Here is a 12,822-nt window from a genome sequence, read left to right as displayed (position 1 = left end):
TATTTCTGTAGCTTCCCGGCCTGTCGGGACACTTCAGTGTTCAGCTACTTAAAGCAGGCCAAAGGAACAGCGTGGCGTAGTGGATAGAGCACGGGCCTGCGAGTCAAAAAGTCATGGGTTCTAATCCCGGCCCCGCCACTTGTCTGTTCTGTGACCTCGGGCAAGTCGCTTCACTTCTCTGTGCCTCAGATCTCTCACCTGTAAAATGAGGATTGCGAGCCCGTTTGTTGGAAAGGGACCATCTCTATATGTTGCCGACTTGTACTTCCCAAGCGCTTAGTACAGGGCTGTGCAGTAAGCGCTCAATAAATACGATTGAATGAATGAGCCCCACATGGGACAGGGACTGCATCCAACCTGCTCAGTTCAGTCCCTGGCTCATAGTCAGCACTTAACAAATGCCATCAGTAATTAATTAACGACCGGCAGCATCACCATGGATTACGGGCCCTCGGTTCCTTCAAACACAGTCATGGCTTCAGGACTCCTTCCAGGAGGGCCTCGGGTCACCGTTTCCTTAGAGCGACTCATTTATTCAAGGCCCTACTGAGAGCTCACCTCCTTCAGGAGGCCTTCCCAGACTGAGCCCCTTCCTTCCTCTCCCCCTCGTCCCCCTCTCCATCCCCCCCATCTTACCCCCTTCCCTTCCCCACAGCACCTGTATATATGTATATATGTTTGGGCATATTTATTACTCTATTTATTTATTTTACTTGTACATATCTATTCTATTTATTTTATTTTGTTAGTATGTTTGGTTTTGTTCTCTGTCTCCCCCTTCTAGACTGTGAGCCCACTGTTGGGTAGGGACTGTCTCTATATGTTGCCAACTTGTACTTCCCAAGTGCTTAGTACAGTGCTCTGCACACAGTAAGTGCTCAATAAATACGATTGATTGATTGATTTTTCAAGGATGCAGAGGAATAGGTAAGGGTGGGGCAGGTTCCTCAATCCAGTGTCCGAAGTCACACCAGGCTCTCATTGTGGTTGCTTTCTTGGATCTACAGAGGCTCAATCCCGGCAGAGCATCCGCAGTTGAACTTACAATGACCCAGTATGCACGTTCGGTTCCAGGCTTTCAAGAGGCACCTTAACTTGGATCATTTGTTCAACTGCATTTGTGCTCAAGTTACTATTCCCCATTAGAGGACCCTCGAGTTGATAAATTGTACAGGTTTAAGTTGGAGAAGCTCCCTGAAGGCAGAGATCAGGGAGCAGCATGGAGTAGTGGATAAAGCGTGGGCCTGGGAATCAGAAGGTCCTGGGTTCTCATCCCAGCCCTGCCACTTTTCTGCTGAGTGACCTTGGGCAAGTCTCTTTACTTCTCTGGACCTCCGTGACCTCAACTAGAAAATGGGGATTGAGACTGTGAGCCCTATGTGGGGCAGGGACTGTTTCCAACCCGAATTGCTTGTATCCATCCCAGTGCTTAGCACAGTGCCTGGCACGTGGTAAGTGCTTAAATAATACACCTGTCTACATGCTTTTTTTTTTAATCTGTCTCCCCCTTCTAGATTGTGAGCCCATTGTTGAGTAGAGGCCGTCTCTATATGTTGCCGACTTGTACTTCCCAAGAGCTTAGTATAGTGCTCTGCACACAGTAAGCGCTCAATAAATACGATTGAATGAATGCCACAATTATTCATACCAACTCTATGGCAATGAATAATAATGGTGATTTGGTAAGCTCCCTCTAGACTGTAAGTTTCCTCTAATAATAATAACAGTAATGATGATGGTATTTGTTAAGCACTCACTATGTGTTAAGCACTGTTCTAAGCGCTGGGGTAGATACAAGGTCATCAAGTTGGACACAGTCGCTGTCCCACATGGGGCTCACAGTCTTAATCCCCCATTTTGCAGATGATGTGACTGAGGCACAGAGAAATGAAGTGACTTGCCCAAGGTCACGGGGCAGAGAAGTGAAGGAGCCAGAATTAGAACACAGATCCTTCTGACTCCTGGCCCGTGCTCTGTCTACTAGGCCATGCTGCTCTGGACTATAAACTCCCTCTAGACTATAATCAACCAATCAATCAATCGTATTTATTGAGCACTTACTGTGTGCAGAGCACTGTACTAAGCGCTTGGGAAGTACAAGTTGGCAACATATATAAGATCATTGTGGGCAGGGAACATGTCTATCGCCTTATAGTGTACCCTCCCACGTACTTAGTACTGTGCTCTGTCCACAGTAGGAGCTCAATAAATACCATCGATTGATAAAGTGCTTACTATGGGCCAGGCACCGCACTGTGTACCAGAGTAGATACAAGATAACTAGGTCAGACCCAATCCCTGTCCCACATGGGGCTCTCCCAAATATTTAAAACAGTTTGCATGCTCAGCAAGCGCCACTGATGGATTGATCAAAAGAAGCAGGCTTGTAGAAATGAATAACCAGTTGGAAAGAAGGAGAAAGAGCTTGCATTTCGCATTTCTCCATGAAAACCCATCAGACATCAAACCACACGTAGCAATAGGACTGCAACTCTCCAAGACACTCGGGAGAAGACAAATAGCCTAGAATGAAGGTTCCCACAGCAACTTGAACTCCTTCCTCTAAAGGATTTTCCTGGAGATGAGGCCTTTGGTGAGCTACTCACATAGCACTAGATAGCGGGGCATTCTGTTAAGTAAATATTTACATTGCACTATGGCTCAGTGTGGGAGAGGGCAAAAAAGGGTGACACCGAAGAGGCTGTCACCTCTTGTTGGGGAATTGTCATGTGAGCTAGTGGATTAGAAGCGGATTGACAGAGTGCCACTCAGAGCGGGGTGAACACTCAGTAGAATGATTATCCTGACTGCTATTATTATTAGTCGAAGAACGCCAGGGTTGTGTTCTTGCAAAAACTCATGGTATACTACTCAACCGTTTCATCATCATCAATCGTATTTATTGAGCGCTTACTGTGTGCAGAGCACTGTACTGAGCGCTTGGGAAGCACAAGTTGGCAACATATAGAGAGAATCCCTACCCAACAGTGGGCTCACAGTCTAAAAGATTTCAATGCCGGGCGCATTAATATGCGTATGCAAGCTGTTTCTTCTGAGGTATCCAAACAGGCTCGAGTTGTCGGATGGACGTTTGCAAGCTGAAAATACGTATTGCGCTAGAACTGGACTGCAGGACCAAAATACATGAGATTTTGAGCCACCAGTTTCTGTTAGAAAAGGATTATTTAACTGTGGGCTTTAGCACATCCCTAGGTTGTGTTGAGCTGCTCAAGTCCTACAATGCACCCTGAGGTAGTGGCAGAGAGAGAAATCTCCCTCCGTCCCCACCCTCATTCACTGTGGTATTTTAGTGGTATTTGTTAATAATAATAATGGCATTTATTAAGTGCTTACTATGTGCAAAGCACTGTTTTAAGTGCTGGGGAGGTTACAAGGTGATCAGGTTGTCCCACGGGGGCTCACAGTCTTAATCCTCATTTTTCAGACGAGGTAACTGAGGCACAGAGAGGTGACTTGCCCAAAGTCACCCAGCTGACAATTGGCGGAGCCGGGATTTGAACCCATGACCTCTGACTCCAAAGCCCATGCTCTTTCCACTGAGCCATGCTGCTTCTCTTACCTATGTGCTAAGCACTGTACTAAGCGCTAAGGTGTAATACAAAATAATCAGGATGGACACAGTCCATGTCCCACATGGGTCTCACAGCCTTAATCCCCATTTTACAGATGAGGTAACTGAGGCGCAGGGAAATTAAATGACTCATCCCTGGTCACACAGCAGACATGTGGCAGAGCTGGGGCTAGAGTAGATGTCTTCCGATTCCCAGGCCCCTGCTCTTTTCATTAAGCCACAATGCTTCTCACTTGCTTGCTGTGTGACCTTGGGAAAGTCACTTCACTACTTTGGTCTCAGTTTCCTCGACCGTAAAATGGGATTTCAATTCCTACTTAGACTGTGAGCCCCAAGGGGGACAAGGACTGTGTCCAACCCGAGTAAGCCGCATCTACCTCAGATCTTAGGACAGTGCTTGACAGAGTAAGTGCTTCACAAGTATCATAATGAAGAGGCAGAATCAGATCGGGGTTTGACGTTTGTAGGTGCTCAAATCAACTGATGAAAGGCACTTTCCAGTTCTAAAGAAGCAACCAAATACCTTGGCCTGATGGAAGCATCCTACTGTATTTTCCCTGTCTTTTGCCCTTTGTGACCATGTGTACTCTTGGTAAGGTAAACCAGTAAATTATCATTACTAGTGGTATTTATTGGAGTGCCTGCTGAGGTCACCCAGTAATCCTCTTAATCCTCTTCATACAAATGAACAGCAAACAAGGAAATGCATCATTTTGGCGAGGTCAGTGATATGCAGAGGTTCTTGCTTTTACACTAAGGTTCAATAAAAGCCAATATAAATTTATCATCCCCCTTTTATCTAATTAGATAACAAGGTAGGTTTTTCTCTACTCCCTCAAGCAGATAGTAAGGTCTTGGAAATAATAATAGTAATAATTTGTTTTGCACTTATTATTATTTCCAAGCACTGTACTAAGTGGTAGGATAGATACAAGATAATTTGGTCAGACACATTCCCTGTTCCACAGTCTAAGTAAGAGGGAGGACAGATTTTGAATGCCCATTTTATGGATGAGGAAACTGAGGCACAGAGAAGTGAAGTGACATGACATAACAAGCAAATGGCAGAACCAGATTAGAGCAGAAGCCCACTGGGTTTCCCCTGGGACATCTGAATAAAAATGGTGTGTCCCTCTCACCAAACCTGTGGTCCCTTTTGGAAAATAGGTGGGAAGTTTAGAAGTTGGACAGGATTTCTGCAGGGAGAAAAGGTGACTGTCTCTGTCTCGCCTATCTTGTCCCAACTTAAAAAGTGGTTAATATTGTTCTCTGTGAACTGCGGGGAAAATATTTCCTGCTGTTCATGCAAATGTAGAAGGTCAGAGAAACATAATCCCAGCACTTTGCTGGATGTTGATGTCAGAATGTATTCTCTGGTGGAACGCTTAACCCTCACTGGGTGATGCCCGATTCTTATTTGGATAACAGCATGAACTGCACTCGACGAACTCTTGATGAACTGCAGTTTTCCCTTGGAGCCTGTCCGTTTCTTATGATCGACGTCGCCGAAAAGGGAAGATCTGTTTGTTTTCCGGGGTCTGACCGTTCTGTCATCCCTGGGAGATGTATTCAGTTCAGAAAGCCCATTGACTTGAAAGGGTGGTCTTTTCCCCTAATCTTCTGGGCCCCCAGCATGGTGATGGACTCACTTTACACATACATACAAAATTCTGGGCCCAGGCACTTATCTAAATCGCTCTAGGTCTCCCGTAGCGCAGGAAGGACAGAGCTGTTGGAATTCTGCTCAGCACTGGCCGCTCCTCAACGACTTCACACAGAGAAGCCGCATAGTATAGTGGATAGAGCACGGGCCTGGGAGCATGAAGGTCATGGATTCTAACCCAGGTCCCCTGACTCTCCAGCCCGGGCTCTTTCAACTAGGCCACACTGCTTCTCCGTTGTAAGGATTTCCCTCAAGCCCTCCCAACCCCTCGTCATGGTGAAGGGTGAAATAAGTGGAGAAATGTCTGCTGGAGCTGAGTCAACAGCGATAAATATCCCAGTGTTTAGCCCATGGCCTGGCCCATAGGAAGCATTACTTAAAGGAATAAGATTCTCCCCACTGCATTACGGCCACAGATGAAGAAGTCCACTTCAGTGTCTTCACGATCCCCCACAGTCCCTTTTCTAAACCGGAGGGGTCTATTTCCAGCTCACCCCCTGCCCAGAGCATCTCTTTACTGCCCTTTATTACTGTGGTACAAACCACAGCCTGGACGCTGGAGACCCCAATTCCTACATGACCGTAAGCTCGTTGTGGACAGGGAATGTGTCTGTCTATTGTTATAGTCTACTCTCCCAAGCGCCCAGTACAGTGCTCTGCACAGAGTGAGCCCTCAGTAAATATGACTGACTGCTGCCGTGTGGTCTGGAAGGAAAGAAATCCAGATGCTACATTGCTGACAATGTCAGAGACACAGTGTGGCCTAGTGGTAAGAGTGTGGGTCTGAGTGTCAGATGACCTGAGTTCTAATCCTGCCTGCTTATTGTTATATTGTACTCTTCCAAGCACACAGTAAGTGCTCAGTAAATACACTGAATGAATAAATGAATCCTCTGTAAAATGGGAACTAATACTGTGAGTCCCAGGGACTGCGTCCAATCTGACTAGCTTCTATCTACCCCAGAGCTTAGTACAGTTCCTGCCACATAGTAAGCACTTAAATACCATTAGAAAACAAAAAACAAAAAACAAAACTTTTGAAAGTTATGGTTTCATTTCCGCACATGACGTCACTCTTGATTCCTTTCAGATTCGCAGCAAGAGCAAAGCCTCAGGAGCGGGGCTACGTGAAGGGGACGAAGTCATAGCCATCAATGGGAATCCCTGCACAGAGCTGACCTACCCCCAGGTCATTGAACTCATGGAGAGCATCACCGACTCCCTCCAGATGCTTATTAAAAGGTAAAGATCGTTTGTCCTTTTGTAGGCAACTGTCTCACAAATGTGAGTGGTGAAGAGTGCAGTGCATGAGGTAATAAAAAAGGGGTTTTTTTAATGGTATTTGTTAAAGTGTTTACTATGTATCAAACACTGTTCTAAGCCCTGGAGTGGGGTACAGGTCAGTCAGGTTGAACACAGTCCCCGTTCCACACGGGGCTCACAGTCTAAGTAGGAGGGAGAACAGGTACTACTGAATTCCCATTTTACCATTGAGATAAGTGAGGCACAGAGATAGATTCTTATGAAAAGGATGGAAGGTGTCTTCTCTTGCTGTCTGCTTTTGGGTTGTTTTATTCAATCTATCAATGGTAATTAAACTGAAGCAGCATGACTTTGTGGAAAAACACAGGCCTGGGAGTTAGAAGGAGCTGGGTTCTAATCCCGGCTCTGCCATTTGTCTGCTGTGCGATCTCAGGCAAGTCACTTCAATAATAAGGGGATTAAGATGGTGGGCCCCATATAATAATAATAATAATAATGGCATTTATTAAGTGCTTACTATGTGCAAAGCACTGTTCTAAGCACTGGGGAGGTTACAAGCTGATCAGGTTGTCCCACGGGGGACTCACAGTCTTAATCCCCATTTTTACAGATGAGGTAACTGAGGCCCAGAGAAGTTAAGACTTTTAGACTGTGAACCCACTGTTGGGTAGGGACTGTCTCTATATGTTGCCAACTTGTACTTCCCAAGCACTTAGTCCAGTGTTCTGCACACAGTGAGCGCTCAATAAATACGATTGATTGATTGATTAAGTGACTTGCCCAAAGTCACACAGCTGACAAGTGGCGGAGCCGGAATTTGAACCCATGACCTCTGACTCCAAAGCCCGTGCTCTTTCCATTGAGCCACGCTGCTTCTCTGGGACGTGGGCTGTGTTTAGCCTGATTAGCTTGTATCTACCCCAGCATTTAGTACAGTGTCTGGCTCACAGTAAGCACTTAACAAATACCATAATATATATATATATATATATTATACCATATTATATCATATTATACCATATTTACCATATTATATTGTACCATAATTTTATATATATATATATATAAATATGCACCAACTCCCTCCTCACAATGAATGGTTTGGTTCTGAGGTCACATGAGCACCTGGTTACTGTCAAAACTGCCCTGGGTGTTAAGGATACACTTGCCATGTCCTGCTTTGGTTCTAGTTTGGAGTACGTTAACTCCCATTAGGAAATACTTGGGCCAGCTGAAATGTTATCACTATGATTAGGAAAAATAAGACAATGTTTAGTAAATTCTCTTGGGATCGTTCTCAGCAGCAGTCTTGGTATAACGCTGTTTTTCCTCACAGGACTGGGGCTCCTACCATATTTGGGACTTTCAAGTGCTCCGTAAAATGGATCATTATTACTTCATGTAAATATATAAAACCAAAAAAAATGGGTTAAAAAAAAGAAACTTGAGAAGAATTTCTAGAAATGGAGTAGTTCAATTCTTCCAGTAGCTATCATCACTAGAAATTAATGTTCCCTTTTTATTGGAGTTTTTGGTCAGAAGTATTTAAAACTATTTAAATCTAGGGTATTTTAAGATAAAAAAAAACTATTCAAAGATACTAATCTTAATTGGAATCTTTCTCTTCCTTTTATTAAGAATTCTGAAAGACTGAATAAGGAAATACAACGTGATCAGGGCCTGCATTTGTAGTACTTGATACTGCAGAGAGGCAAAGGCAGAAAGAACCTTTTAAGGTGGAAATATCGTCTCTTTCTTTATTACTTCCCCTGCCTTAAATATATACCTACGGTCTCCGTTTCAGCTTCCAATTAAGGCTAAAATTTATCTGGATCATCCCCCAGGCTCCCAGCCTACAAGGAAATGTTTATGAATTCATGCAACCAATCCGTATTTGGCTTCACAATTGATTACTCAAATAATATAAAAAGATGGAAGCCAGCTACAGTAACAGGAGCTCTCGAGTTAAAAATACAAAACAAAACGTTTTGACCTTTAACTGGCCTCAGATGATGTTCAATAGATGTTGTCCACTGTTTCCTATTTGAGAGTGATCCAATTTGATGTAATCGGCTCAGGAGAGAGATCATAAATGATGGTGATGCGGAGATGCCGTCGTTATCTTAACTGAATTCACGATTCTCAGTGTGATTTCTGGCTTGACTGTGCTAGGAGAACCAACCCGTTCTGTTTTGACAGCTTTTGAGTTCACTTGTGAGGCAAAAAAGAGAAGCAGCGTAGCCCAGTGGATAAAGCATGGGCTTGGGAGCCAGAGGATCTGGATTCTAATCCTGGTTCCACCACTTGCCTGCTCTTTCCATTGAGCCACGCTGCTTCTTTGGGACGTGGGCTGTGTTTAACCTGATTAGCTTGTATCTACCCCAGCATTTAATACAGTGTCTGGCTCACAGTAAGCGCTTAACAAATACCATAATATGTATATATATATATATATATATATATATATATATATATATATATGTATGTATATATACGCACCAACTCCCTCCTCACAATGAATGGTTTGGTCCTGAGGTCACATGAGCACCTGCTTAATGTCAAAACTGCATTGGCAACTTGCTCTTGGCAACTCACTTCACCTCTCTGTGCCTCAGTTTCCTCCACTGTAAAATAGGGATTCAATATCTGTTCTCCCTCCTACATGACTGTGAGCCCCATGTGGGACCGGCCTGCATCTGCCCTGATTAACTTATTTACCCCAGTGAGGAAAGCAGTGTTTGACACAGTAAGCACTTAAATATCATAATAAAGGTGTTTCACACTGAAGAGGTGCCAGAAAAGAACTCGTTCTTGCAATCAATACAATCTGAAATGGCAGAAAGTGACTTTGACTTTGTCCTTAATGCCTTTCGCGTCCCACATCCCCTAGCATACATTCCATTGACTAGAAATGTTGACTGATAGAGAGCTCAGCCACTTGACCCTGCACGACCCTGGGTGTCAGGAGGCCTGGGTTCTAATTCTGGCTCTGCTCCTTGTCTGCTGTGTGGCCTTGGACAAGTTTATTTAACTTCTCAGGGCCTCAGCATCCTCATCTGTAAAATTGTTGTGGTATTTGTTAAGCATTTCCTACGTGCACACTGTCCTAAGCTCTGGGGTAGATACTAGTTAATCAGGTCAGAGACAATTCCTGCTCCATGCGGTCTGAGGGAGAACAGGCATTGAACCCCCATTGTAGTGAAGAAGAAACTGAGGCACAGAGCAGTGACGTGAATCGGCTAAGGTCCCGTAGCAGGCAACTGGCAGATCTGGGATTCGAACTCTGGTCCTCTGACTCTCACGCCCATGGTCTTTCCACTAGGCATGCTGCTCCTAAAATGGGGATTAACTGCCTGTTCTCCCTCTCCCTTGGATTGAGGGTCCCATGTAGAACAGGCATCAGGTCCAATCTGGTCATCTTGTATCTGTCCCAGCGTTTAGTACAATGCTTGGCACACATTGAGTGTTTAAATACCGTAATAATAACAATAAAAAAAACAGACGCATTTCAGTGGGAAATTGGGGAACAGGAAGATAAGGATTAGATAAGATTAGAGAAGCAGCGTGGCTCAGTGGAAAGAACCCGGGCTTTGGAGTCAGAGGACATGGGTTCAAATCCCGGCTCCGGCACTTGTCTGTTGTGTGACCTTGGGCAAGTCACTTTACTTCTCTGGGCCTCAGTTCCCTCATCTGTAAAATGGGGATGAAGACTGTGAGCCCCACGTGGGACAACCTGATTACCTTGTATCCCCCCAGCGCTTAGAACAGTGCTTGGCACATAGTAAGCGCTTAACAAATGCCATCATTATTATAAGGATGGCAACACAGGGTTTCGTTTCAGTGAGGGGAAGGTACTAACCAGGTCAGAAGCAGCACGGAATAGTGGATAGAGCACGGGCCTGGGAGTAAGAAGGTCATGGGTTCTAATCCTGGCTCTGCCACTTGTCTGCTGTGTGACCTTGGGCAAGTCACTTTACTTCTCTGGGCCTCAGTTGCCTCATCTGTAAAATGGGGATTCAGACTGTGAGCCCCACATGGAACAACCTGATTACCTTGTATTTACCCCAGAGCTTAGAACAGTGCTTGGCACATAGTAAGTGCTTAACGAATACCATAACTATTATTATTATTATTACCTCTCTTCTTAAAGAGAGGGGAAAAGGGGTGGAAAGGCAGCGAGACCACAAGGTTCAAAAGGGGCAAGACAGCAAAATCCCCATTATAAATAGCTCATGATTTCACCATCCAGTGATGCCATGGGTAGGAGATCTCTTGGCACAGAATGACTAGCCCGGGGTCTGTGTACTGAGTGCAAAGTCATAACACGCTCTTCTTTTCCTCTCCTAACACAAGCCCTGAGAGGCCTGAGCACACCAACTTTTAAACCCCAGAACTTCTGAAAAGACTGTTTGCCTAAGGAACCAAATCAAAGTTTGGGCTGGGTGTAGGTGGGTTGGCTGTACTACTCCGAAATGAGCATTGCATCTGGGTTCTAGAGCTAATGTGAACAGCCCTAAAAAACAAGTGGGGAAAAACCTTTTCAAACACACGCTTACTGTGGGCAGAATACGATACTAAATGCTCAGGGGATGCAACAGAGTTGCTAAAGATGATCCCTGCCCTCAAGGAGCTTACAGTCTAGTGGACTCCAGGAGACAAGTTGCCAGGGGTTTCAATTGTTTTAAAAAAATAAATAAAAATGCAACAGCTGGAATGTAGGGCGATATGTTACAGTCCCTAGGCCACTGCCCAGATTTATCGGAAAACGTGAAAACGACAGGAAAGTCCCATTTAACCATCGGGAACTATTTTTGCGAACAGGCCCTCCAGCGCCGACGACGAGACCTCGGGCGCCGAAGCGGAAAGCGGGAATCCCGACAGGCTCCGAAGCGAGGTCTGCCTGAAGAGCAGCACCCTGCAGATCCGACCGGCGCCCCAGACCCTTTACAAAGAGCTGCTCATCACCCAGGTGCAGAGCGGAGATCCCTCCGGGGGCCCGCAGCAAGAAAAAGAAATAGTTCAGAGCTTCCGGATCGCGCCCCGAGTGACCGACCCGCCGCAGGGGCTCTTGTCGGATAAGGCCGAAGAGGGAAGGCCAGGTGCTGTAGTGGAGCTGCAGTTGTCCCTCTCACGTGACGGGCCCGAGGGCACCGGCGCTGCCGGGATTCTCCCGGGCGCCGAGACACGGAACTCTCCCGCCTCTGACCCCATCTTGCAGCAGGGAGCCGGCGCCAAGATCCCTGCGAGTCCCCGGGGTGAAAGAGAAGGCCCTCCCCAGTGGTCCGGCCGAGTCATCCAGATTGCCGGTGGCAAGGAGTTTCAGGGGATCCAGGGGGCTGAAGCGGAGGCACCGCGCTTCTCTAGGGTGGAGGTGATCCTGGACTGCTCTGCCAGGGAGAAGGCGGAAGGGACCAGATCCCAAGCAGGAAAGGGGAGTGTTGATTCTCAAGTGGAAGGGGGCCAGTCAGAAGCACCTCCTTCCCTGGTCTCCTTTGCAGTCTCATCAGAAGGCACAGAGCAGGGAGAAGATCTCCACTCTGAAAGGAATCACACCAGACCGCACAAGCACAGGGCGAGGCATGCGAGTAAGTAGCTACCGGCTCGGGCTGTTCGGAGCGGCTAAGAGCTTGCAAGGCTTTTTGCCATTACCCCTCCTGCAGGGCTCATTTTTTAGGGGGAATTCTTCTCAAGCATGACAACTTGTCCCCTCTGCTTCCCAGCATTTCTCTGACGTAACGATCTTACAACAGTCCGGGGCCAACCACTGCTGGTTTCTGGAGCTATAAGGTTGGGGCCGTATATTATTGGGAGGGAAAACGTTTAACTCTCTCTCTCTCTGTGCCTCCGATAGGCAACTGGGTGTCTGGGGAGAGGTTCAATATGCTGGGCTTTTGATTTTCACTACGGAGGCTCATTAAGATAACACCGCGTTGGCTGAGATCAGGGTGAGCTTCGTTTGACTTTACATGCCGAAAACGGTTTGCTCTGCAGCGGAGCCGGGTCGCTGAAACTTCAGGCGACGATACGGGTAATACGGTCAGACCGGAATTGAACAAAGATAAGAGTTGCGAAGCTTGATGATGCTTGCAGAAGTCCGTTTGACGGACACCAGCATGTGTAACGCTGACGAGTTACATGATCCCGTAAGTTTGGGACATCTTTGCCCGACTGTAAAATGAACTTACTGTTTCTTCCTCCTCTCGACAGAGGGGATCAGCCTCCCGTTCGCCTGGGCATTTAAATGATTGGAAATGAAAAATGCTAAAGGTGGTTTTTTGAACCGGTTTTGCCTGGCTGGCAGGTA

At 46.1% G+C, this 12,822-nt stretch overlaps 1 protein-coding gene across 1 annotated transcript in view; it reads left to right on the top strand.

Moving 5' to 3' along the window:
- SYNPO2 (synaptopodin 2) overlaps window positions 1-12,822 on the top strand; it is a 165,173-nt gene that overhangs the window by 124,284 nt on the left and 28,067 nt on the right. Inside the window, exons 2-3 of the mRNA XM_038769145.1 lie at window positions 6,346-6,497; window positions 11,340-12,103. Coding sequence (XP_038625073.1) covers window positions 6,346-6,497; window positions 11,340-12,103 — 916 coding nt within the window. The remainder of the gene's footprint in view (window positions 1-6,345; window positions 6,498-11,339; window positions 12,104-12,822) is intronic.

This window comes from Tachyglossus aculeatus, chromosome X5 (genome assembly GCF_015852505.1).
Source record: "Tachyglossus aculeatus isolate mTacAcu1 chromosome X5, mTacAcu1.pri, whole genome shotgun sequence".
Taxonomy (NCBI): Eukaryota; Metazoa; Chordata; class Mammalia; order Monotremata; family Tachyglossidae; genus Tachyglossus; species Tachyglossus aculeatus.
The sequence above is the reverse complement of the archived record's forward strand: the minus strand, read 5'-3'. Positions and strand labels throughout refer to the sequence as shown.